The 23,547-nt window shown below is 36.7% G+C and overlaps 3 protein-coding genes and 1 non-coding gene across 6 annotated transcripts; all 4 read left to right on the top strand.

Moving 5' to 3' along the window:
• Positions 1 to 584: 584 nt before the first annotated feature.
• Positions 585 to 8,338, top strand: LOC105174345 (Leucine-rich repeat protein kinase family protein). Its single transcript, XM_011096422.3, has 15 exons — positions 585 to 1,070; positions 2,614 to 3,145; positions 3,257 to 3,762; positions 4,190 to 4,322; positions 4,519 to 4,590; positions 4,696 to 4,764; positions 4,843 to 4,914; positions 5,210 to 5,278; positions 5,965 to 6,116; positions 6,208 to 6,449; positions 6,777 to 6,903; positions 6,979 to 7,047; positions 7,208 to 7,394; positions 7,477 to 7,612; positions 7,800 to 8,338. The coding sequence occupies exons 1-15, from the start codon at positions 989 to 991 to the stop codon at positions 8,130 to 8,132; spliced, it is 2,781 nt and encodes a 926-aa protein (XP_011094724.1). The 5' UTR covers positions 585 to 988; the 3' UTR covers positions 8,133 to 8,338.
• Positions 8,339 to 8,645: 307 nt separating this feature from the next.
• Positions 8,646 to 8,764, top strand: LOC148785127 (U5 spliceosomal RNA). Its single transcript, XR_016062966.1, has one exon. It is a non-coding gene; the product is annotated as a U5 spliceosomal RNA (small nuclear RNA).
• Positions 8,765 to 10,472: 1,708 nt separating this feature from the next.
• On the top strand, positions 10,473 to 13,063 carry LOC105174343 (nuclear transcription factor Y subunit B-8). The gene is made up of 7 exons (XM_011096421.3): positions 10,473 to 10,636; positions 10,732 to 10,981; positions 11,391 to 11,520; positions 11,673 to 11,678; positions 11,772 to 11,852; positions 11,966 to 12,025; positions 12,748 to 13,063. Exons 2-7 carry the CDS (start codon positions 10,746 to 10,748, stop codon positions 12,790 to 12,792), a joined length of 558 nt encoding a protein of 185 aa, XP_011094723.1. The 5' UTR covers positions 10,473 to 10,636; positions 10,732 to 10,745; the 3' UTR covers positions 12,793 to 13,063.
• Positions 13,064 to 14,493: 1,430 nt separating this feature from the next.
• Positions 14,494 to 22,429, top strand: UPL4 (ubiquitin-protein ligase 4). 3 transcript variants are annotated; one of them, XM_020697647.2, is made up of 19 exons: positions 14,494 to 14,717; positions 15,179 to 15,795; positions 15,941 to 16,051; positions 16,176 to 16,292; positions 16,383 to 16,541; positions 16,627 to 16,788; positions 17,093 to 17,245; positions 17,333 to 17,454; positions 17,581 to 18,730; positions 18,873 to 18,968; positions 19,185 to 20,402; positions 20,490 to 20,717; positions 20,803 to 20,907; positions 21,102 to 21,182; positions 21,297 to 21,365; positions 21,448 to 21,576; positions 21,660 to 21,743; positions 21,831 to 21,920; positions 21,987 to 22,429. In XM_020697647.2, exons 2-18 carry the CDS (start codon positions 15,190 to 15,192, stop codon positions 21,894 to 21,896), a joined length of 4,656 nt encoding a protein of 1,551 aa, XP_020553306.2. In that variant the 5' UTR covers positions 14,494 to 14,717; positions 15,179 to 15,189; the 3' UTR covers positions 21,897 to 21,920; positions 21,987 to 22,429. The 3 variants fall into 3 exon arrangements, with proteins under 3 accessions (XP_020553306.2, XP_011094716.2, XP_088731686.1); XM_011096414.3 differs by having other exon boundaries at positions 21,831 to 22,429; XM_088875560.1 differs by lacking the exon at positions 14,494 to 14,717 and adding an exon at positions 14,996 to 15,050 and having other exon boundaries at positions 21,831 to 22,429.
• The last annotated feature ends 1,118 nt before the right edge of the window (positions 22,430 to 23,547 follow it).

The raw sequence follows: 23,547 nt of genomic DNA, 5'->3' as shown, positions 1-23,547 counted from the left end.
TGTCATTTTCTATTATTCCGTAAAGATATATAATCAATTGTTTATAGACTGAATTGACCATCAACGTGGAACAAAATATTATTTACGACATCTCCTATGATGAAATATAAAATATTAAGTAATTGTTGCTATTTATAGGAACGTCATGCAAATATTAATATCTTTTTCTCAAAATACTATGTACAATTTAGTATCGTAAATTAAAGAAATCTAATTTAATCGGAAATAATTGGAATTCATGATTTTGAAATTACGAGTTCGAATTACACCAATACGTGTGAATGAATAGTAGTCGTTGATTATGTAATAATTGTCGCTTGTCGGTAGTTATGATTAGAATATCTGATTGTTTATAATTATTGATTATTGTTAAGTATAAATATTTAATATTGACGAGTGGAATTGACTTAATAAATCATAATTTATCGCTTGCATTGAAAAAAATCTAACATCAAGAGATTACCGCCTATCATCCTTTCTTACCTGAAAGATCAAAATTTACTTAATCTAGAGATATGGTACACTAAAAATAGAGTAAATGATCTGATATTGTTAAAAACATATAAAGAAAAAATGAAAAAGTTGAGAAGGGTGGCGAGTGAGTGACTTGCACTGCGAGAGTCCTTTCGGCTTTCTCCACTTCCAACTCCAGCAAAAAAGCGAATCTCTCCATCCTACTTTCTCTCTCCAACACTCTCTCTCGCCAAGATTTAGTGTATATTTGTACAGTACATGAACAAGTACTGGAAGAAAACATGAATCTTGCTCTCCCACGTCTGTAAATCCACTTTTGCTCTTTTTAATCTTGGTTTTTAATTCACTCCACTTATTTCACATTTCAGTCGTCCAAATTGCGGTTGATTCTTTTCCACTGCATACTGATGTAATACAGTCCCACTTTCTATCTGTCTACTTTTCTTGTTTTTCATCGTTTTGATGGCTTCATCTTCTTAGTGCCCTTTTCATCATATTGGAAGAAAGGCAAGAAATGGGGAGTGTAGGAGTTCTTTTCCTCTTTGTTTCTTTATATGTTGGTCTTCTCATGGATGTTTCCACAGCCCAGATGCCAGGTTTCTCTTTTTTTTTTTTTTCCTGTATTTATAAGTAGATTTGTTTGCATCTGTTCTTATGACATGTTTGAGTAATTTCTGTGTTGGGTTTATTTATTTGTTTCTTTTTTTGGTAGTTTGTTTGAAGCTTTGCTCTCTGTGGTGATGGGTTGGTTTTCTTGGTTCTTTTTCACCTAAATGATAGTTATTCTCGTAGTGTATTTGTTGTTGTTGGTGGTGGAATTAATGGCCTCAGATTCACTGAACTAAGTTGCTGGACAAGATTCAATTCTATTGGACACCAAAGGGATTTAGAAAGAAACAAGAAGAAATAGAGGAGTTTTGAGTTGACCCGAAAGTATTATGGCATAGGTTATATTAAGCGCATGTAACAAAAGTAGTATATATATGAGCTTGTGGTGCATAATTTGCAAAACTACATCATACTTTTGCGTAGCTGTGGATTCAAGCATGAAATTATGGTTTTTGAGTAGTGGTTAATCCAGTTATATATTGAAATGATTATAAAGTTACATATTCAGGCAAGAATTTGCGGACTTTTCCACTGTGGTTTATCTTGGACTTGTTATAGTCCCTTGCAGCATGATATTTTAGGCGGTCGTGGAGTCAATGGCAGCGGGTAAGGACCAAGGCCCGCATACAAGCCTTCAATTCAAGTTTCTTTCTTTAAAAACTGTATAATCTAAAGTAACTTCTGTAGTTCTGCTGTCATGAAGGTTTAAACCTAAATTCCACTCCATGATATGGGGTCTTTTAAACCAACTTAATAATGGAATATTTAAAAGAATTTACATCTCATATTCTCCCAGACTTTTGACACAATTCAGCATCTCTGCGTGCCCATTGTTGGACCTCTTGCTCTTCCACTGTATCTGGTTTAGCGCAATAGGATATAGCATTAAATGAGTTGGGGACATCTGTTTCCCTTCTTCTACCAGTCATTCTTGTTTGACCCTTCAATAATTCTTTTTAGATGATGTACATTTCTGAAATGGAAACTTTTATAAGCTGCGATTAGTGAGGGTCCTGTATAGCTCCTTCCATGCGATTTGTTTACTTTAATTATATCAACACATCCTTCTTTTTATTGCAAAGAAGTACTATAAGACCATTATGAGATGCCAGTTTGCTTGCAAAATTGTTTTTCTCTTTTCTTCTGGTTTAGGTGACAAACCTACAAACCTAATCTAAGACCAAATAACTGATATGTTTGGTTCATTGTCAGTTTGTTTAGTAGGTTTTGATTCCAGACCACTGCTGAACTTATTTCCGAAACCTTTCCCTGTTTCTTTCCCCTTTTCCGGGTGGTTGTGGTGCTTTTTAAGTACAGCAGTTTCAACCTTTTCCTAGTATAGCATACGTTAAAATTCTATAGAAAGCATGATATAAAGCTGTCAATCTTCTTTTCTCACCTCCTCATGCTTGATATAAGTTGGACCCAGTCATATGATGTTCAATGTGGGAATGACTTATTGCTGCATTCATCTGATGCATACAAATCTCCAACTCTCTTTGGCTTATTAACTAATGGCATATGATGCAGGTTTTGTAAGTCTGGACTGTGGTGGCACGGATAATTTTACGGATGAGATAGGCCTCTTCTGGAGTCCTGATAACTATATGTTAAGCGGAGAAATTGCCAACATTTCAGTAGCCAATGAGACTAGAAAACAGTACAAGACACTGAGATTCTTCCCAGCAGATAACAATAAGTATTGCTACACACTCAATGTGGTTAGTAGGACTAGGTATCTTATAAGAACAACCTTCTTGTATGGAAACTTTGATAACAACCATGTGTATCCCAAGTTTGACATTTCATTTGGGCCAACCCATTGGGCTACAATAGTAATCTCGGATGCTAATACAATAGAGAGTCAGGAGCTAATATTTCTGGCTACAGATCCTGCCATCAATGTTTGTTTGTCCAATGCTACAACTGGACAGCCCTTTATATCGACTCTTGAGCTCCGGCAATTTAATGGTTCCATCTACTTCAATCAATATGAGAACCAGTTTTTCCTTAGTTTATCAGCAAGAATAAACTTTGGTGCAGAGAGTGATACACCAGTCAGGTATGGTGGAAATTTAAAAGTTAGACTGGTTTAAGTAATCTTTTCTATGGTAAGTACCTGTTTCTTCTTGAATTTCATGCCTGATTGGAACGGGAAAATCTTTGATTGCAGGTATCCGGATGACCCATTTGATAGAATATGGCAGTCAGACTCTGTGAAAAAGGCTAACTACCTTGTTGATGTTGCTCCTGGAACTGAAAAAATATCAACCCGAATGCCAATTGATGTCAGCGGGGATGAAAGGCCACCCCAAAAGGTGATGCAGACGGCTGTAGTTGGCAGAAATGGGTCATTGACATACCGCCTGAACCTCGATGGTTTTCCTGGTACTGGTTGGGCATTCACATATTTTGCCGAAATTGAAGATTTCGATCCAAGTGATACTAGAAAATTCAGGCTAGTGCTCCCTGGCGATCCTGAATTGAGCAAGGCTGTTGTAAATATCCAAGAGAATGCCCAAGGGAAATATCGGCTTTATGAGCCAGGATATTACAACATTTCTCTACCATTTGTTTTATCTTTCAGATTTGCCAAGACTTCTGATTCCACATTGGGCCCTCTCCTGAATGCAATGGAGATAAATAAGTATCTGAAAAAGAGTGATGGCTCTGCAGATGGTGAGAATGAGTAAATTTCTTGAATGTGCGCAATATGCAGTTCTACTATTAACATTGATATAAAAATAAAGATGCTTCCTGCTACTAAAACAATCACTCTGTGCATTGTTTTCTTCTATGCTTCCTTTGGAACTCTATGTTTGGTTGGAGAGTTGAGTCTACCGAAGCGAGTGGATGGTAGTTAGGACTTTCTAAGACAGAAATTGATGGATTGGTCTAGAACTTGGGGCATGTGATGGTTTTTGTTTCTGCACTCAGCTCCCTTAGTATGCAATCACTATCTCCAAGGCATGCATGGAGTTTTTCTTTTTCTTTTGCTTAGTAGTAGTTTACTTCCTATGGGGAATGGAAGATTAAAAATGTTCACTTGCATTCTGTGCTTTCCTCCGAAGCTTGAAGAATCTGCAATTGCTTACTTGAGTTGCAGGACCACTCCTTGCTGCTGTAACGTCAGCTTATTCATCAGCTGAGTGGGCACAGGAAGCTGGCGACCCATGCCTCCCGGCTCCATGGTCGTGGGTCCAGTGTAGTTCAGATCAACAACCAAGAGTGACATCAATGTAGGTTTTTGTTCTTTCTTCTTCAAACTTGTAATAAAAAAATCATAAAGTTCATTTTGCCGTTCCAGTTTGAAACCCAGAGTGGTTATATGTTGCACAAACATGTATAAGTTTCCACTTTGATGGTTACAAGTTACCTTACACCTAAAAGTATGATCTATGTCTGTAATTTATGACCGTGTTTGTGCTTGTGTAGTAAACTATCAGGGAAGAATTTGTCAGGATCAATTCCGGCACAGTTTACAAACTTGGATGGCCTAGTTGAGTTGTAAGCTGCAGACTCCATCATTTATTGATTTATATGTCTTTTCCCTCATCCACAATCTGTTGCTATGGCTTATACTTCCACTGTACCCACTCCTATTCATTGCAGATGGCTTGATAATAACTCACTGAGTGGTTCAATACCTGATTTTTCTGGATGCCCTAACTTGAAAAGAATGTAAGTGTGTTCCCATCTTTCTTTGTAGTTTACTAGTGTATTTCCCCAGAGCAACTGATGACTACTTCTCTGCTGCAGACATCTTGAGAACAATCAATTGACTGGTGACCTGCCTGCTTCCTTGGCAGATCTGTCAAGTTTGAGAGAATTGTAAGTTTTAGTGCTAACTGATTCAGTTTTAGCACTTGAACAAAACTTTGACAAGGAACTTCAGTTTTATTTTGGAAACTGTTTTAGAGCATTAGGAAGTTCTTACTATTATTACTTTTTTCTTGTTTGTCTGCAAAGCATTTCAAAGAAAAATTCGGACACCTTTATTGCACAAGCTGCTAATCCTACTCCTCAGCATTCATTCTCGATGCAAAATGGATATTGATTATGTTTGTATTCACACCTAGAGATTGGATTAAATCATTTATAACTCCTCTAATGACTGATTATGCAGGTATGTTCAGAACAATATGTTGTCGGGAGAAGTACCATCTGCTCTTCTTAATAAAAATCTTTTTTTAAAGTGAGTATATTTTGAATGCTTAATATGTTCCATCTATTTAGAACTTGAGGAGCTATTAGTTGCTTTAATCTTACGCTTGAAGTTTTGTGTGCATGTCTATGCATATAAATGAATTTTCAATTAATTTCAGTTTTTAATGCCCTCCTTTTTGGTGTATCGTGTACTTATCGTTACACTACACCAATGAGTTAGATCAACTAAATAATAACTCTGAATGGAATAAAACTTGGCCTGGAGACTGACATATTAACACACTGATAAGTAGCTGATGGTTCAGCATCTCAGGGCTAACAGAGTTTCTGCTGATGATTGCCTTTGTACCCTTGTTTAGGCCATTCCGTTCAGATACAAAATGGATCCTGCCCACACTAAAATGGATCCAGTGATAAACAGTAGTGATTTCAATTTTTCTAGTTATAAAATCTCGTGTTAAAGAAGGTAAATAAATGACAAAAAAACGACCCAATTTCAAATCATTCCGCGCAAAATTTTGCTAAAATTCCATGTTAATTCTGTGTGTATATAAGTTGCTTTGAACTGGTTTAGCATTTCACTTATTAGTTCGAAAGTCATCAGCCAGTAATAGGCTGCTTGTGCATGTATCAAGTACTTCTCAAATGCATTTCTACCTTTTGATGAAATTTCTCATCTATGGATTTTGCTCGATGTTCATACATGTATTGCAGCTACACTGGAAACGCTGGTCTCCATAAGGGAAGCAATGGAGGGAACCATAAGAAGATTATTATAGGATCATCAGTCGGAGCAGCTGTTCTGCTTATTGCTACTATTACCGCCTGCATTTTAATGCCCAAAGGAAATAATTCATCTAAACAAGGTTAGATGCACACCATTATGACCAAATCTGCATTATGTATTAGAGAATTTAGTTGGATTGACACTTCCGTTTTGTCTAATTCTTTTCATAGGAAAACTTCAACATGGTTTGCCCACTCAAAAGCTTGCATCTTCCCTTGGTGACACTGCAGCTGAAGCTGCGCATTACTTCACTTTATCGGAGATCGAGGATGCCACAAAGAACTTTGAGAGAAAAATTGGATCAGGAGGCTTCGGTGTAGTATATTATGGTAGACTGAAGGACGGAAAAGAAATTGCAGTCAAAATTTTGACTAATGATTCCTTCCAGGGGAAGCGAGAATTTTCAAATGAGGTACTAACTTCTGAAATATTTTATTCTGTTCCATCCATGAACACCACCTTCTACGTTCCGATACCGTTCAAACTTGGATGATATATGTTAATTGACATGGCAAATATCATTCGTACTTGGGAGTTCATTTGAAACATGGAACCATGAGATTGTGTCTTTATTTTTATGTGGTAGAAAATTGTATTTTATCATAAAATCTTGACATCCTTAAAAGGTACCAGATCTCTTCTTTGCAATTGGAGCTGCTTGATTTCATTGTATAAGTTCAATTAATCAATTTGTGCATAAATTTAGTTTGCCTAGAACTGAATCTTGATGGTAAACCAGGTGTCTCTTCTTTCAAGGATACATCACAGAAATTTGGTCCAGTTTCTTGGCTATTGCCAAGAAGATGGGAAAAGCATTCTTGTGTATGAGTTCATGCATAATGGGACTCTTAAGGAGCATCTATACGGTAAGTATTTTCATCTTAACTAGAGGCACTTGCTTAAAGTCTAAAGCAAATACATTTAATGATATGTTATGATAGGGCCCTTAACACATGGAAGAGGTATTAATTGGCTCAAGCGCCTTGAGATTGCTGAAGATGCTGCAAAAGGTTGGTTAGCCAGACATTATTACCTTTGTTTTCAGAGTTTACACGTGCTTCCCATATTGAATTAACTTATTTTGCTTGCATCAAAATTGAAAAGAAGTATGAAATGAAACTAGTAACAGGAAGAAATCACCATATGATTTTCTCGTCTTGCTTCTTTCAGGAATTGAGTACCTTCACACTGGTTGTGTTCCATCAATTATTCATCGGGATTTGAAGACCAGCAATATTCTTCTTGACAAGAACATGAGAGCTAAGGTTTCAGATTTTGGCCTTTCGAAACTAGCAGTAGATGGAGCTTCCCACGTTTCTAGTATAGTTCGAGGAACTGTTGGTTATCTTGATCCGGAGTACGCCTTTACTTTTATTCTTTTCTGGTGAAGAGTATACCTCCATTTTCTAGTTATTTATTCCCCTTTTCATGTTATGCAGGTATTACATCTCCCAGCAGTTGACAGACAAAAGCGACGTTTATAGCTTCGGGGTCATTCTCCTGGAGCTACTATCTGGTCAAGAAGCAATTTCTAATGAAAGCTTTGGCATTAACTGCCGAAATATAGTCCAATGGGTAAGATCGTCCACAGAGAATATCTTTGGATTTTAAATTTTATCAGTATATGACCTACAAATTTCGTTATCAAATTCTTCCTGAGCTCTATAAGATGCAAAATTAGCATCCCGGGGGAACTAATCAGTTTATGGGGACTAAATATTGGTGAGTTAACTTTTGGTTGCTTCTGTGGGATTTACGGCAGGCGAAGATGCACATTGAGAGTGGGGACATACAGGGAATCATCGACCCCTCATTGCATGACTATGACATCCAGTCCATGTGGAAAATAGCCGAAAAGGCTTTGATGTGCGTCCAACCCCACGGGAGCATGAGACCATCAATCTCCGAAGTTATTAAGGAGATCCAAGATGCAATCACAATAGAGAAAGGAGCAGAAGGCGTGAGAGAGGGGAGTTCGGATGAAATATCAAGGCACTCCGTTCATTCTTCCCTAAACTTGGGTTCGTTGGATTTGGGCGCCAGCGAGCACTATTTGTCCATCGATGACTCCATTGCACGCCCGACTGCTCGATAGAACATTACCTCTGATCAAGCAGCTCTTATTTGCAAAGTTTTTGATTGATGAACTTTTTGATTGGTAATTTTGCTGTCTTATTTGCTTGGATAAGCAACAAATTCTTGATGTAGAGTTACTGTAAATCCCAACCTTCTTGGAAGAGTACATATCTTTTGAGTCTTCAACATTTATTTATGGAAATGTCATGCGCATTTCATAAACAATTCTCCCTCGTTGTTTCATTCACTGTGCCTTTGATTTTATAGCTGATTGTGTGGCATTTTCCGTCAACCAACGGGCTTCTGTTCGTTATATTTCCCCCAAAAAGAAATGGTGTGATTTTGATCGATCAAATATGTAAATAGTAGTTCCTGGATATACAGCAGTGTGTTATGTGTGCGGTAGCCTAAGGTGAGCGATGGGTGACGGGGTGCCAGGCAGGAAGTTTTTTGTCCCACATCGCTAGCAGAGAGTGATTGGAGACAATAGGTGTGCATAAAATGGGACACCCAGCAAATATTGAACTCACGCAGCCGCGCGGTAAGCACATAGCGAACTATTCTTTCGCCTTTTACTAAAGAATACCGTGTGCTTGCCGCAATTAAGCGGCATACGCCACTTTTTGGAGGGGTTATTCCTTTTCGGGAATTTCCCCAACCAATTCTAGTGCAATTTTGAACTATGGTGGTACATTGTTTTCTACACATCTGTAAGGTCTAATGTTATAGAAGAATAAATTGAAGGTAACTCTGATAGTATCAATGCAGAGTTTAGGGTTACGAGGCTTTCCTGTAAGTTCCGTATCGACTTGGTTATATTGTCTTTTTGAACACAATTTGATAGATTTTTATGAACTAATATGTTGCAAATCAATAAGGGACATAGTAATTTATAGGGTTAAGTAGTATGTTTATCTCGGTCTAAAAGCTACATAGTTATTTTTAATTTAGGAATTGGTATTTGTAATTTTTCAAATTACATTAAAAAATGAATAACGTGATAATAATGAATATTTATACTACTCCAAAAGAAAATCTTTAATCGTACTAATTTTTTATTATCGCAATCTACTTTTTATTTGTTCTTTAATTCATTCTATTTTTTTCAAAAAAAAAAATTAACATAATAGTAATTTTAATAACTTTTTAAATCATTTTATAATTATTATTATCTTTCCCTCTTATCTATTACTCCATATTTTCCCCTTTTTAAAACAAAAAATGCTTTGCTATTGTTATTTTATATACTAGTTGCAGCGGTACACAATTCTCACAAAGCACATAATATTTTCATAGTTTAAATACAAAAAAATTATAATTGTAAAAAAATAATATGAGTGCAGACGATTTGCATACACGCCAATGCTCTATTTATGTCTCGTTTATTGAACTATCGTCACGATTTGTAATATCACATAACCATTGAAAATAAAATTAATTAATGATGTACTTCATAGAACACGAAAACCACGTTTAAATATTATTCATTATAAAAGCGATACTTTTTTAAAAGAATAAAATATAAATATATATACTTATTGCTTTTTTTGAATCGTGTGTTTGAACATCTTAATTATAGAAATCCCCGAAATTGTGAAAGTAATAATTGGCTTTATAAAAAGTAGTTGTAATTATCTTTAGGAGAAATTAAGATATCTCATTGAGAGCTTAAGGGTGTGTTTGTAAAAACTTCTATTTTTATAAAAGTGAATTTTGTAGAAAAAATTAAAAGTTGTAGCAGAATCAAAAGTGTGTAGTGCTTGTAAAAAAAGTAAAAAGCAAATAAAAGTTAAATTGGACAGTGTTGGGAGAAAAACCACTTCTAAAATAAACTTAATCCACTGAAGATCATTTTGTCACTATATGTTAAGAAGATACTATTTTTATGCTTATTATTTTACTTATTTTTTGTTAATAATAATTATTTTTCTACAAAAATAATAAATTTTATTTCGATTAGCATATTTTATATTTATTTTTTAAAATATAACAAAAGATATGGTTAATCAAATAATAATATGTGAATGAAAGAATATAATTAGATAATTTAATAAATAAAATATAAAAATTATATAATTTTTTAATATCACATATATACTGTATGTGATTTTTTTTTGGACAAAAAATCTGATTAATAATAATTATAAACGATAAAGTATAAAATTTTTATAAAATTGAGATGATAAATTAATACAAAAAAATTTAAATATGAAAATATAAAGACGATTATAATTCCTATAGCAAAATATAAATAACCTTTTATTTAAATTACGGCGTCGTAGTAGGGGTTCCGATAGATATGTAGTCTGGCAGAGGGCACGTGGTCTAATAAGGTAGAACAAGTCCACCCCACACCACGGAATCGCATAAATTAGCTGAAACCAACGGTGATGATAACCTAACCTCATATTCCCATTTCCCAATCTCTCAATCTCAGTCGTCGTCTCCTTCCCCATTTCTCCACCCTCCGATCCTTCTCTCGCGCCCAAAATACAAATTCCACAAATCCCCTCACACTAACAGGTGACCTCTCTCTCTCTCTCGCGCGCGCGCTGCAGTTACTTACACAGCCCTGTATTATGTATCCCCCTTACCTAGGGTTTGGTTGAATTTGTTAGGGTTTTTGGATCGAATGGCGGACGGACAGTCGTCGCAGGGAGCTCCCGGGAGCCCCGCCGGCGGCAGCCATGAAAGCGGAGGCGACCAGAGTCCGCGCTCCGGCGTACGAGAGCAGGATAGGTTTTTGCCGATTGCGAATATTAGCCGGATCATGAAGAAGGCGCTTCCTGCTAATGGGAAGATTGCCAAGGATGCGAAGGAGACGGTACAGGAATGCGTTTCGGAGTTCATTAGCTTCATCACTAGCGAGTATGTTGGTGGACACTCGACTGTTGAATTGTATGCTGCTTGTTTTGTATGTTTGCAATTGTGATGGACTGAATAGAGTGTGTCGGCAGAGGACGGACTTGCCGGTTTTTTATTTCTTTCTTCCTTTCTATTTCCTGTAGTTTGTTATTTGTTGGTTTTATCGATTCATGTATTCTTCAGGCGCAACTCGTATTCATCATTTATCATGTGTAGGCCAATAGCTTGCGGTGACTTTTATTTTGTCTATCTGATCGAATTTTATATATGCATGTGTTATTTTGAAGAGATATGTGTGGAAGGGGTGATGAATGGCTAATCTTCAATGCCTGTATATGAATGTGAAGTTATGTCCCAGGTGCTATTTTTAGGATCTAAAACTAATTGTACTTTTGGTGGTTGAACTGTAAAGGGCAAGTGATAAGTGCCAAAGAGAGAAAAGAAAGACAATCAACGGGGATGATTTGCTATGGGCTATGGCTACTTTAGGTTTTGAAGATTACATTGATCCTCTTAAGGTGTACCTCACTAGGTACAGAGAGGTAATTTTGTTCTCATTTCTTGTTTTTGGTTTCTCTTGACTGACTTTTGTACATATTGAACTGTTGCGATGCTATAATGTTGTATTATGTTGCAACTGATAATTTTTGTTTCTCTGGCCTTGCTTTTATTGGAATTTCTCTTGATGCGGCAGATGGAGGTGAGTTAATGGATCTTTGGCTTTATTTGCTGGCTATTTTTTTGATATTATTTTTTATCTTAACAGTCTGGATGTTATTAATATTCTCAACAGGGTGATACCAAGGGATCAGCCAAGGGTGCAGATGGATCTGGAAGGAAGGATGGATTACAACAACCAATTCCTAATTCACAGGTGAGCTGTAGCATAGATCTCATATATGCATTTAGGTTTAGTGGCATAATTTTATAATTGTAATGTTTATGGATTTTGATTTACTGACATTGTTAAACGATTATGTCCTGCAGCATCCACAGCTGGTTCACCAGGGTTCTTTTTCACAAGGCATGAATTATGGAAATGCTCAGGTACCTCAACATCTGTGCTTCTGGGTGTCATTTCATGATCCCCTGTTGTTTGTATCTACTTTACATATGTGTATGTATCTATGTGCATGTCTTCTGCCTCTCAGCAATTTGTGTTGGAATGGTTTCATCAACTTTGCCATATGTGCTTCTACATTACCTGGTTAGATGAGGCCAAGCAGTTATTTGGGGCTGACCATGATATGGGATCTTCTATGGAAGTTTTGAAGATTTTAAATCCTTCAATCTTGTTCACGCGCTTTAAAGATAGCCAATATAAAACAAGAGATTGTCACTGGTTTCGCTGTACCGCTTGCCTTTCATAATTCATCATATCTTTTTGGGTCCCCCTGTGGCAATCTTTCTGAAGCTAATGAATAACTGCGAGAATATTTGTAGTCTGCCTGTTATCGAAAAGAGAGTCGCCATGCTGACTTTACCTGAGTTCTTATGGTATTATCCCCATAACCTGGGAAAGGAAATCGCTAAAGTTCTTTTACCTACTGTTTGTGTCCAGCTTGGGAAACGGACATCTTGAGTCCTTGACATCATTATTGTCCATTAGTATCTCGACTTCCGATTAATTTTAGTTACTTTCAGTTGTTTTTATCGTGAAATTGCTCCTTGTGTGTATGAATTTAGCCTAATGCTCTTTTTGGTATTTGAATTCCTATCCAGACTTGGTGGCTTCTGTTCTTACTTCCTATTTCTTTCTATGTTTTCAGCAACAAGCTCAACACATGATGGTGCCAATGCCAGGCATGGATTAGAATGGGCTCATCTTTGACCAATGCCACTCCTTCATCCTTTTAGAGAGATCAGCAGAGCTCAAAATGCATTTCACTTCGACTGTAAAACTTTGTCTCATGATTTTTTTTTTTCTTTTTGTGCTCGTGTATGTCTGAGCTATAATGTAGTTCCAGTAAAAAGGTTGTAAATTTGGGAGTCTTTCTGGGTACAGACAATAATGTCGGGCAAGATTGGTAACTTATTGTTCACGTTAAATTTCATCATAATATTATTATTATGACTTGTTTCTTCTCCTTGTGGAAACTCTATTGCTACATTAATTATCAAAAGGAAAAAAATGAGACTTAAAAGGAATTCCATATCCACTCTGTTATTTTTCCTTGTATATTTCTATTCTCTCTTGTGGAATTGCTTGGATATGCCAATTTACTGTCTGACTGGTGTTTTGCCTTCTTAGTGCTAAACAGAAAATACCCTATCCCGATGAATTTGCGAACTCAAGCATGTAATTTGTTAGGTTCCTTTCTATTTTTGAGTAATTCTGGCGTGATATTGGGGTGAGAGAATAAGTACTTGTGCGGCACCTAAAGTATGCATCTTGAAGAAGCAACTTTTTTTACTTAATTAATTAAGGGTTACACGGCATTGACAAGATTGCTTTCTCTTCAAGTTTCCTATCTCATCCTATCTCCCACTTTGAATGGATTATATATGCCTCACTCCGATTTGAAAAGATCTCTTAGCTCAATTGGAAAAGAGTCTTCATCACTAAGGACGCTTTCTTCCCTTCAATTGATACTGTTTCGCTCTCAATCTCTAGTAAATATAATTGAAAATTCTTGGATTTAATATAATGCTGATATTAAATGCTAAAAAAGATCGATTTGCCCACAATTTTTTTCTGTATTTGGTTCAAAAAATTTAGATGATCTCGGCTTCGATTAACACTAGGAGTTAGAGCATGCATCAAGAATTACAAATCGCTTGCCCACAGAAATACTTATAAATTGTTTATCAATACAATTCTCAAATTAATAATAAAAATAAATCTATCATTTGATTGAAAGTGGACCGGTGACGATATATGTGATAAATATTAACACAATTTGCCCCCAAGGAAAGTGTTGGAATACGATGAATATCATTGTACCAAATAAAGCAAGCCCATGATATCCCACTTTAGCAAATTAGTCACCTATGGTGTCCTTGGATGATGGCATCTTTTGCACAAGATAGAGAAAAGGTCAATATATAATAAAACATAGTTCACAATAGGATTCTAGTGGATTTTTAATTAGCTTGATTTTCTTTAAAATTATTTCTATATTATATTATAATTATGTGAAATTCTTGGAACGATAAGTGACCGTGTTTAATATAACTTAGGGGCACATAATGACATAATTAATGTGATTAATCTAATCAAGAAAAGATAAACAAGTAGGATTATGAACCTTTTTTATAAACAACCATCCAATATAAACAAATAAAGGCATTAACGGGCCAAGAAAGGCCCATTTAAGCCCACATCAATTAAAGCCCAAACACAAATTTATCAGATTGCATCATGATCTTACACGTGTCCCAACATAGCTGCCCACCATTGATAGGATGATGGCGACTCACACAATAATATTCCCCTAACTGTAGATTACCGTATTTTTTAAAAGAGGTTATTAGTATAATCAATATTTGCTAATTCCGAATTTAAATAAAAGACCCTCTTTTCCATCTTACTCTGTTTCCACCCATCATCATCATCATCATCATCATCATCCTCCTTATAAGCTCTTTTCCGTAAATACAAACACTTCTCAAACCTGTATATATATATATAATATTAAATTCACCTCCCGAGAAAATAGCAACTGAAGGTGGGAATTGGAAAAGACCTAGAATTCCTGTAACGACGCTGGCAAGATCAATTATCTATAAACAACTCTAGGTAACACAAACAGGAAAATAGAACGATTTTTTGATCGGTTTTGAATATGTAGCTTTCCAATCCCTTATTTTGGGTTTTGTTCAGTGAATTTCGCGTTTTTCCCTATCTGGGCTATCGTTATTTGGCGTTTTCTTTTCCTCCTTTGTTCATGTGAAAGAGTCCTGTTTTTTGGTGTATCTTTTCTCATGGTTGATTTTAATCTACTGAGTTGAGAACTGATCAGTGTTTGCGGGTTTGATGCGAAGTGACGTCTTTACTGACTATTTGTTTTCTTCATATGGGAGTATTTTTGTTCATTCACCCAACTCCAACGAGACTTTGTACCAGTTGATGGTAAATTTGAAGTTTCGAGCATTTATAAATTTTGTTCGAATTCCCGGCTTTGTGTGTTGATTTTTTGTGTGTTTGTCCGGTTAGTGTTATAGGATGAGGTCTTTGAAGTCGTTTTGTTCTCTTCCCAGTGGCTTAGGGAATGGCAAATCGAGGTCAAAAAAGAACTGAGGTTGTGGATGGATTGCCAGCAGATAAGCGTGCATGTAGTTCGTTAGAATTCAGGCCAAGTTCTTCCAATTCATCGGCTCAAACACCAATGAGTTCTGCTCATGAAGCCCAGGATGCTGACATGGACACATCATCTTCCACTTCTGGCTCAACTAGATCCGAGGGTGACGGAGAGAAAGAATCTGCATATGGCTCTTGTGATTCTGACAATAGCATCCATGATTACTATAGGCATCGATCAATGAGTGATCAGAGCAAGTTTAAGAAAGTGCTGTCGAGTTTAAGTGAGGAGGTGGAGGAATCAGGGCAGTTGGCTCTACTCACAGAGCTGTGCGAGTTGCTATCCTTTTGTACTGATAGTTCTCTCTCGAGCCTAATGGTGGACTCATTTTCTCCAGTACTTGTCCGATTGGCAAGGCATGAGAGCAATCCGGATATAATGCTCCTGGCTATAAGAGCTATAACTTACTTGTGTGATGTTAATCCCCGATCCTCAGGCTTTCTTGTGAGACATGATGCGGTTCCTGTCCTTTGTCAAAGATTAATGGCAATTGAATACTTGGATGTGGCAGAGCAAGTATGATTGTTACTTATGTTCATACATGTTTAGTTTGTGGTTCTTGCCAGTATGTTTGCCTTGTGGTTTATTTATTGTACAATTCAAACTTTCACTGTCCCTTTTTTTTTTTTTTTTCAAATTCTAATTTCTGTTTCCAATGTAGTGTCTGCAAGCAATGGAGAAAATATCACGTGAACAGCCACTTGCTTGCTTGCAATCTGGTGCAATAATGGCTGTTTTAAGTTATATTGATTTCTTCTCAACTAGTGTGCAGGTATTCTCCAACATTGGCGTATATCAAATATTTTTCAGTTATGAAATATATGTTCCATTTATGTGATTATTTTGATCTGAAGTTTCCGTTCCTTTTGAATTTTGCCATGTTTTTGTTTTCTCAGAGGGTTGCACTGTCTACTGTGGTCAATATATGTAAGAAACTATCTTCTGAATCTCCTCCACTTTTCATGGAGGCAGTTCCAATTTTGTGTAACCTTCTCCAGTATGAGGATAGACAGGTAATTGTCCTGCAAAGTTCTCTTCTGAATGATTCTCTCTTGGAAACATTTTGAATTCTGTTTTTTGACCTTTAACCTTTTTTTCTTTAGCTTGTTGAGAGTGTGGCCACTTGCTTGATCAAAATAGGGGAGCAAGTCTATTGTTCTGCAGAGATGTTGGATGACATTTGTAAACACGGGCTGGTTCAGCACATTCTGCATCTAATAGGCTTAAATAGCAGAACCACACTTTGTCAACCAACATATATTGTAAGGAGAATTCTGTTTATGTTCCTGCCTTTAAAGTTCTCCAATTTAAGTTATTTGAACTATAAATTTCATTATTCATTGGCAGGGATTGATAGGGTTACTTGTCAAGCTGGCCGCTGGCTCTATTGTTGCTTTCAGGACACTTTTTGAGCTCAACATAAGCAACACAGTGAAGGACATGCTATCCACTTATGATTTGTCACATGGAACACTGTATGTTTCCATGGTGGGTGGGCATCACAGTCAGGTTCGTCAATTTGATCTCTCTTGCCCCTGTGTGTCTCTCTGACACAAACACAGAGATGGACTAACTCACTCTTACTATAATATGTTTGAACTCGATTATTGTTTTTGTCTCGGCTATAGCAGGAGTCTCTGTTTCCGGTGCCTTCGTAAAAAAACATGATTTCAATTTCTTTCTATAATTTGTGGCTGCTATTTTGCTTAAATAGAGGTCTGCAATATAGAAGTTGTTAGGTGCATTCAGTAGCATCTATAATTGGATCATGCATCATTTGTAAGATATGGCTTCTTTCTGATCTTATTCTTAGATACATGAAGTTTTGAAGTTGCTGAATGAGCTTCTCCCAGCAATTACTGAAGAACAGGATGGTGAACAAAAGTCGGACAAAGAAGTTTTTCTTTTGAGCCATCCTGATATTGTGCAGAAGTTTGGAGTTGATCTACTTCCTATCTTGATTCAGGTTGGTGCCTCACATGTCTTACTTGAATTGTTTGTCCACATGTTTCCCTCCCCCAGTCTTTTACATGTCCTTTTCATCCACAAGCAGGTGGTAAATTCTGGTGTGAATCTGCTTATATGTTACGGCTGTCTATCTGTTATCAATAAGTTAGTTCGTTTCAGTTCATCTGGCGCGCTTCATTGTTTGCTACAAACTGCTAACTTTTCAAGGTGAAAGGGGTTTCTTCTCTATCCTATGGTTTAGTTAGCTGTCAAGGCTTCTTCTTTTTTTTTTTTTTTTTTGGTTTCATTTGATCTTCTGATCTAAAAGCTGGATCATCATCTACTGAATGTCAGCTTTTTGGCTGGAGTGTTTACAAGGAAGGATCATCATGTGATAATTTTGGCCCTCCAAATAGTTGATACTATAACGCTCAAGCTTCCGCATGTTTACTTGAATTCTTTTGTCAAAGAAGGTGTCCTATTTTCCATCTATGCGCTGCTTTCTCCAGATAAAGATTTGAAGCAGTCTCCTGTTTTTGATGGCATCAAGATGGAAAATGATGCAACTCTAAGGTCAGTTACCCGTGATGTCCATAGATGCCCATGCTTCACATTTGATACAGGTCAATCTGCAAGATCTCCAGAAAATGGAACCTGCAAGCTTCAGAAAGACACTGTTCAGAATCTTGCAAAGCATATATGGAATACTTACTTTGAAACAGAATCAGTGAACCCTGAGAAAGGAGTAACTGATATTCTTCAGAAGCTCAGAACTTTATCCAGTGCCTTAACAGCCCTGGTGAACAAGGCCCTGGAAGAGGCAACATCTAGCCAACAGGAAAAAGAGATTTATGATCTTTTGCACCAAATCATGTCTGAGCTTAATGATAAAGATTCTATCTCCACTTTTGAGTTTGTGGAGAGTGGAATCATAAAAGCATTAGTTAATTACCTATCAAATGGCAGGCATATTGTTGGACGAGAAGATAATAATGCAGTAAATAACTTGTGCATAATGGAGAAAAGATTTGAATTGTTTGGACGGCTACTATTATCCTGTGACAACACAGCTCGAGAGGAATTTCCACTTCTGATACTAATAAGGAGACTACAAAGTGCTCTGTCTTCTGTTGAAAATTTCCCTGTCATCTCAAGCCATACAGCCAGGCGGAGGAACTCTTATGCCACTGTTCCATATGGGCGTTGCACTTCGTACCCATGTCTCAAAGTTCAGTTTGTGAGGGAGAAAGGGGAGGTCTCTCTTCGTGATTGTGCTGACGATGTTGTGAATGTCGACCCATTTGTGGCTCTGGAAGAAATTGAAGGATATTTGCTGCCTAGAGTGACTAATGGTAAAACCAAGATTTTGAGGTCAGAGTCTAAGGGTTCGAAGGAGAAAGATAGTTCATCTTCACATTCACCGTCAGATTCAAGCATTTGTCAAGCCAAAAGTATAGATGTTATAAAGTCCACAGAAATGCTAGTTGATTTTCACAAACTGCAGGTTTATACTTGTCTTCCATAATTCTAGCTGACCGACTTATTATCCCTTTGCAGTGGCTTCTTTGAACATGAAATTAAACCATATTCCTTTGTCAATATACTACGCACGAGCTTGCTTCTAACAGTTCTTACTTTCTTTGAAGGATAAGGAATCAAATTTGTTGTTGTCTTCACCAGCAGATACTTCCAGTTCCTCACAAAGAATTATGGACTCAGCAGATGTAGCTGATGTTCAAACAGTATGTTTGTTCTTTCCTGATCATTGCTAGATATTGTCCACCAGTTTATTCTTTTAATTTGTTTTTCACTGAATGCGACAATTGTTTTTCCTTGTTTATTCAGTTTTCTCTTCTCCTCTCCCAGTCTGTTCAATTATATGGCTGTTTGTTCATAGTTTAGACGGAACATATATTCGTATTATTTCTACCTGATTTATCTACGTAATTCGTTATAAGGATCCTCTTGAGCCAAAGGAGCATGACCCCCTTCAAGAGGATGGTGGTACCAATTTTGATCATCCAGGATGCAGCGATTGTGAAGAAACTTCGCCAAAGTTGTTATTTTACTTGGAAAGCCAGCAGCTGAACTGTAAATTGACATTATATCAATCGATTCTAAACCTGCAAACTGAAACAGACCATGACAATATTTCAAGTGCCAGCTTGTGGAATCGTATATACAAATTGACTTACAGAAGACCTGTTACAACCAGAGTAAGACATCCCAAGCCTAGTCATGATGAGGCACAATGTTCTCTTTCATCAAAAAGAGCCTTATTCTTTCAGTACACTCCATATTTCTGTCCCATGTTTGCTTCTGAAGTTGACCTTGAGAAACTGGGTCCTACATATGATATATTGTCCCTTCTTAAAAGCTTGGAAGGAATAAACAGATTGAGATTTCATCTAATGTCCCGTGAAAGAACATATGCATTTGCTGAAGGAAGAACAGATGATTTGGATAAGTTAAATGTAGTGGTTTCTGAAGTCCCCCCAAATGAATTTGTCAACAAGAAGTTAACAGAAAAACTGGAACAGCAGATGCGGGACCCTATGGCTGTCTCTGTTGGGGCCATGCCTGCGTGGTGTACCCAGTTGATGGCTTGGTGCCCTTTCTTATTTGGTTTTGAAGCGAGGTGCAAGTATTTTCATCTGGCAGCATTAGGCCGATCGCCAGTTCAAACTCATTCCGTGTCTCATGGTAATGCTGGAGGTTCTGGTGGCAGGCAGCAAAGCCGCAGGAAAATTTTGGTTCACCGAAATAAAATACTAGAATCTGCTGCACAAATGATGGAACTCCATACCCATCAAAAGGTTCTTTTTGAGGTGGAATATGATGAAGAGGTGGGTACTGGTCTAGGTCCAACATTGGAATTCTATACATTGGTCTGCCATGAGTTCCAGAGAAGTGGCTTAGGTATGTGGAGAGATGACACTGTTCCACTTCAGTGCACAGCAGTTTTAGAGACTGAGAATACGGGATTTCTGGTGTCCCCTTTTGGACTCTTCCCACGCCCTTGGTCACCCTCGCTCAGTGCATCAAGTAGCTCTGTATATTCAGATGTGATTGAAAAATTTTCTCTTCTGGGATATATAGTTGCTAAAGCTCTTCAAGATGGTAGAGTTTTGGATCTTCCGTTTTCAAAAGCTTTGTATAAACTCATTCTGGGGAAGGTATGATGGTTTTGGTATTGATACTAGGGAAATTATGATTTTTACCAATTTTCATTTGATTTAGCTTTTCGGTTATCCTTTATGTAGGAACTTAGCTTGTACGACATCCAGTCATTTGATCCTGCATCTGGTAGGGCTCTTTTAGAGTTTCAGGCTGTTGTCGAAAGGAAGGAGTATCTGAGGTCTGTGTGTAAAGAAGAATCAGCTGATCTTGATGTATGCTTGCGGAACACGAAAATTGAGGATCTCTGTCTTGATTTCACCCTTCCTGGGTATCCAGATTATGTTCTTGTACCTGAGACTGATTCAAGGATGGTTAGTTTTTGCGGTCTTCCTCAGTTTCCACTGATATTTTAGATTGATAAATCCGACAAATTCATTCTCTTTAAGTGGTTTATAGGTAAATCTCTATAATTTGGACGAATACATTACACTCATTGTCGACGCGACAACAAAATCTGGAATCGCTAGACAAGTGGAAGCATTCAAGTCAGGTTTTGATCAGGTAGGTTGTGCAGGCTATGGGTGGTCGTTTGCCTTGATTTCTTAGAGATGCACTGGATTCAAATGTTCTTATGGGAAAGAACTTTTGTGTTTGCTATTGCTGCATTCGTCTCTGTTTATATCTCAAATCTGTTATGATTTTATTTATTGACAAGTTTATATTGATGTATCTGTGTTTCCTTTAATTACTTTCAGGTCTTCCCCATTAAACATCTGAAGGTCTTCACAGAAGAAGAATTAGAGCGGTTACTATGTGGAGAACATGTGCTATGGAATGTAGGTGTATTATGCTTTCTGTTAGCTCTAACTTTATGTTGCAAAATGCATGATTTTTCATTTGACGAACAGCTGAAGCCCCCTTTTTGCCCTTTCCTTTTTAATTTTGAGCAGTCAGAGGATCTTTTGGATCACATCAAATTTGATCATGGCTACACAATTAGCAGTCCTCCTATAGTAAATGTCAGTATAAATCTATTGGCTGCCTTTTTATCTCAGATCTCAGTTTCTTTTAGATTTCATCTCATGGATATCTAATGATCAGTTACTGGAGATCATGCAAGAGTTTGATCTGAAGCAGCAAAGAGCGTTCTTACAGTTTGTGACTGGGGCACCCCGGCTTCCAACTGGGGGGCTTGCTTCTCTCAACCCTAAGCTTACGATTGTTCGGAAGGTCAGAACAAGAGATTTGGCTCATTATCCTGTTGCCTTTTCATTGACTGAATAATGAATTTCCATTTTCTTCTTTTCCAACAGCATTGTAGCAAGGGGATAGATGCTGATTTGCCGAGTGTGATGACATGTGCAAATTATTTGAAGCTTCCTCCTTACTCTTCAAAAGTTCACCCCATTCTTTCCTTAGTTATTTTTCCTCAGATTTTTTTGTAGCCGGCAAAAACATTTAGAATTCAAGTGTTTACTTTGCAGGAAGTCATGAAAGAGAAGCTCTTGTATGCTGTAACTGAGGGACAGGGATCATTCCACCTTTCATAATCTGCCATAATGTTGCAGTACCAGGTATATAACATGTGAATATGGATTTAGGTTAGCTGATGATGTACATAACGTGGGAAGCTGGTTTAGCTGCTGAGTAGCCGCAGCGGCTGGAGAGCGGATCGAGTCGGAAAGAGATGGAAGCTCTTCAGTCGTTCACTCTAGTTGTGAAATGTGTATATATGGCATTCGCTGATTAACACGAGTAGACGAGGTTGGAAGGTGAATGTGTAGGGGCACAAAGACTGTACAGTTTTTCTTTCAATCGTTATAAAATAGATGCGTTTCAATAATTTTAAAGCAATGGAATATAATCTCTCTCTGATGTCGCTCGGTGTGCATATGTGAGACGGGCAAGGACCCGCGCCCGCGCCTGCGCCTGCGCCTGCGCCTGCTGCTGTTTATGTGTGGGTGTCTCCAATGCGTTTCCACTGTATATACATTGTGGTTTGGTCTGTTGATCAGCCTGTGGATGTACATATTACACTTCATGGTATCATTAAATGTGTTGAATGTGATACGATGTTGCTTGAGGCTTGTGTGTTTGCTCAAAAAATAAGTCTACTTTGAGTGGGTAACAGTAAGTTCCCGTAGTCGTTCATCTGTTTCATTTTTATTGGTGAACCGATAAATTAATGGTTGGAATGAATACGCAGACGACTTGCAACAATATCGCAAAAAAGCATTATTATAGATGTTACACTTGATGCCTTGTATTATTATTTTTATATTAAATAGAGGGCATATAGTATGACTTTGTCCTATATTAATATTGCTCCTTTTGGGGGAATTAGATTCGTTCTTATACTTAACTATTTATTCAGTTTTGTTCTTCAAACTATTGAAACTTGACAATGTCAATATTGGTCCCTGCTGGTAGAATCGATGGAGGCAGTATTGGAGGAAAAACAACCCTCATTTTCTTGCCTTAAAGCTTGGTTGCTTTATGAAATAGGAGGATAAAAATATCAATGTCTACTATTTTTGTTTAAGTTTGATGGTTTTAATTGAGAAAGAATTCGGTAAATATCTCTTTTTCTTTTCATATTTTTATATTTTATCTGTGCACGACACATGATATGATATGGTAGGTGAAAATTTAATTCATGCATGTATATATAATATTTTTTTTAATCTACATATAATATATGTAAATATTAAATAAAGTACAAAATGTAATATTGTTCTCCAATGTAAGACTTAAATTATTGTCTAGTTTATGTATCAAATTTTCAGCAGAATACTTTTAGAAGGTGATTGGTATGTAAGAATTTATGAAGAAATAGAATAAATTTATGAAAGAAATAAAAGTAGGAAAATGTATCATTCCTACATTTGTACATACGCCAAAGGAATTGAATAAAAAATTCTTAAATTACTCATTTATTAGTTTGATATATAGTAATAAAATTGAAAAATTTTAAAAAAGAACTACACAATGTCTCATTATATAAAGAATTATTATTCTGAAATGTTAAATTAATTTTAAATTCACAATATTTATATTTTTTTTATGCTTTTACATATTTAGATTTTTATTAAATACTTATTATTTACAAAAGATAAATACTTTTGGAAAAATAATCGTTAAAGTATTTTGAAATTAGAGAAATTATTCTTGACAATAAAAAAAAGAGTAGTCTATGTAACG

The sequence above is a fragment of the Sesamum indicum genome, linkage group LG11 (assembly GCF_026168435.1).
Source record: "Sesamum indicum cultivar Baizhima isolate 11 linkage group LG11, ASM2616843v1, whole genome shotgun sequence".
NCBI lineage: Eukaryota > Viridiplantae > Streptophyta > Magnoliopsida > Lamiales > Pedaliaceae > Sesamum > Sesamum indicum.
This window is presented reverse-complemented; position numbering and strand designations above follow the sequence as displayed.

Coding starts and splice junctions, on each gene's coding strand:
- LOC105174345 (XM_011096422.3), top strand. CDS start 989: ATGGGGAGTGTAGGAGTTCTTTTCCTCTTTGTTTCTTTATATGTTGGT. Junction 1,071..2,613: donor TTCCACAGCCCAGATGCCAG/GTTTCTCTTTTT, acceptor CATATGATGCAG/GTTTTGTAAGTCTGGACTGT. Junction 4,765..4,842: donor TGCCCTAACTTGAAAAGAAT/GTAAGTGTGTTC, acceptor TCTCTGCTGCAG/ACATCTTGAGAACAATCAAT.
- LOC105174343 (XM_011096421.3), top strand. CDS start 10,746: ATGGCGGACGGACAGTCGTCGCAGGGAGCTCCCGGGAGCCCCGCCGGC. Junction 10,982..11,390: donor ATTAGCTTCATCACTAGCGA/GTATGTTGGTGG, acceptor TGAACTGTAAAG/GGCAAGTGATAAGTGCCAAA. Junction 12,026..12,747: donor TGAATTATGGAAATGCTCAG/GTACCTCAACAT, acceptor CTATGTTTTCAG/CAACAAGCTCAACACATGAT.
- UPL4 (XM_020697647.2), top strand. CDS start 15,190: ATGGCAAATCGAGGTCAAAAAAGAACTGAGGTTGTGGATGGATTGCCA. Junction 15,796..15,940: donor ACTTGGATGTGGCAGAGCAA/GTATGATTGTTA, acceptor TTTCCAATGTAG/TGTCTGCAAGCAATGGAGAA. Junction 21,366..21,447: donor GCAGTCCTCCTATAGTAAAT/GTCAGTATAAAT, acceptor TCTAATGATCAG/TTACTGGAGATCATGCAAGA.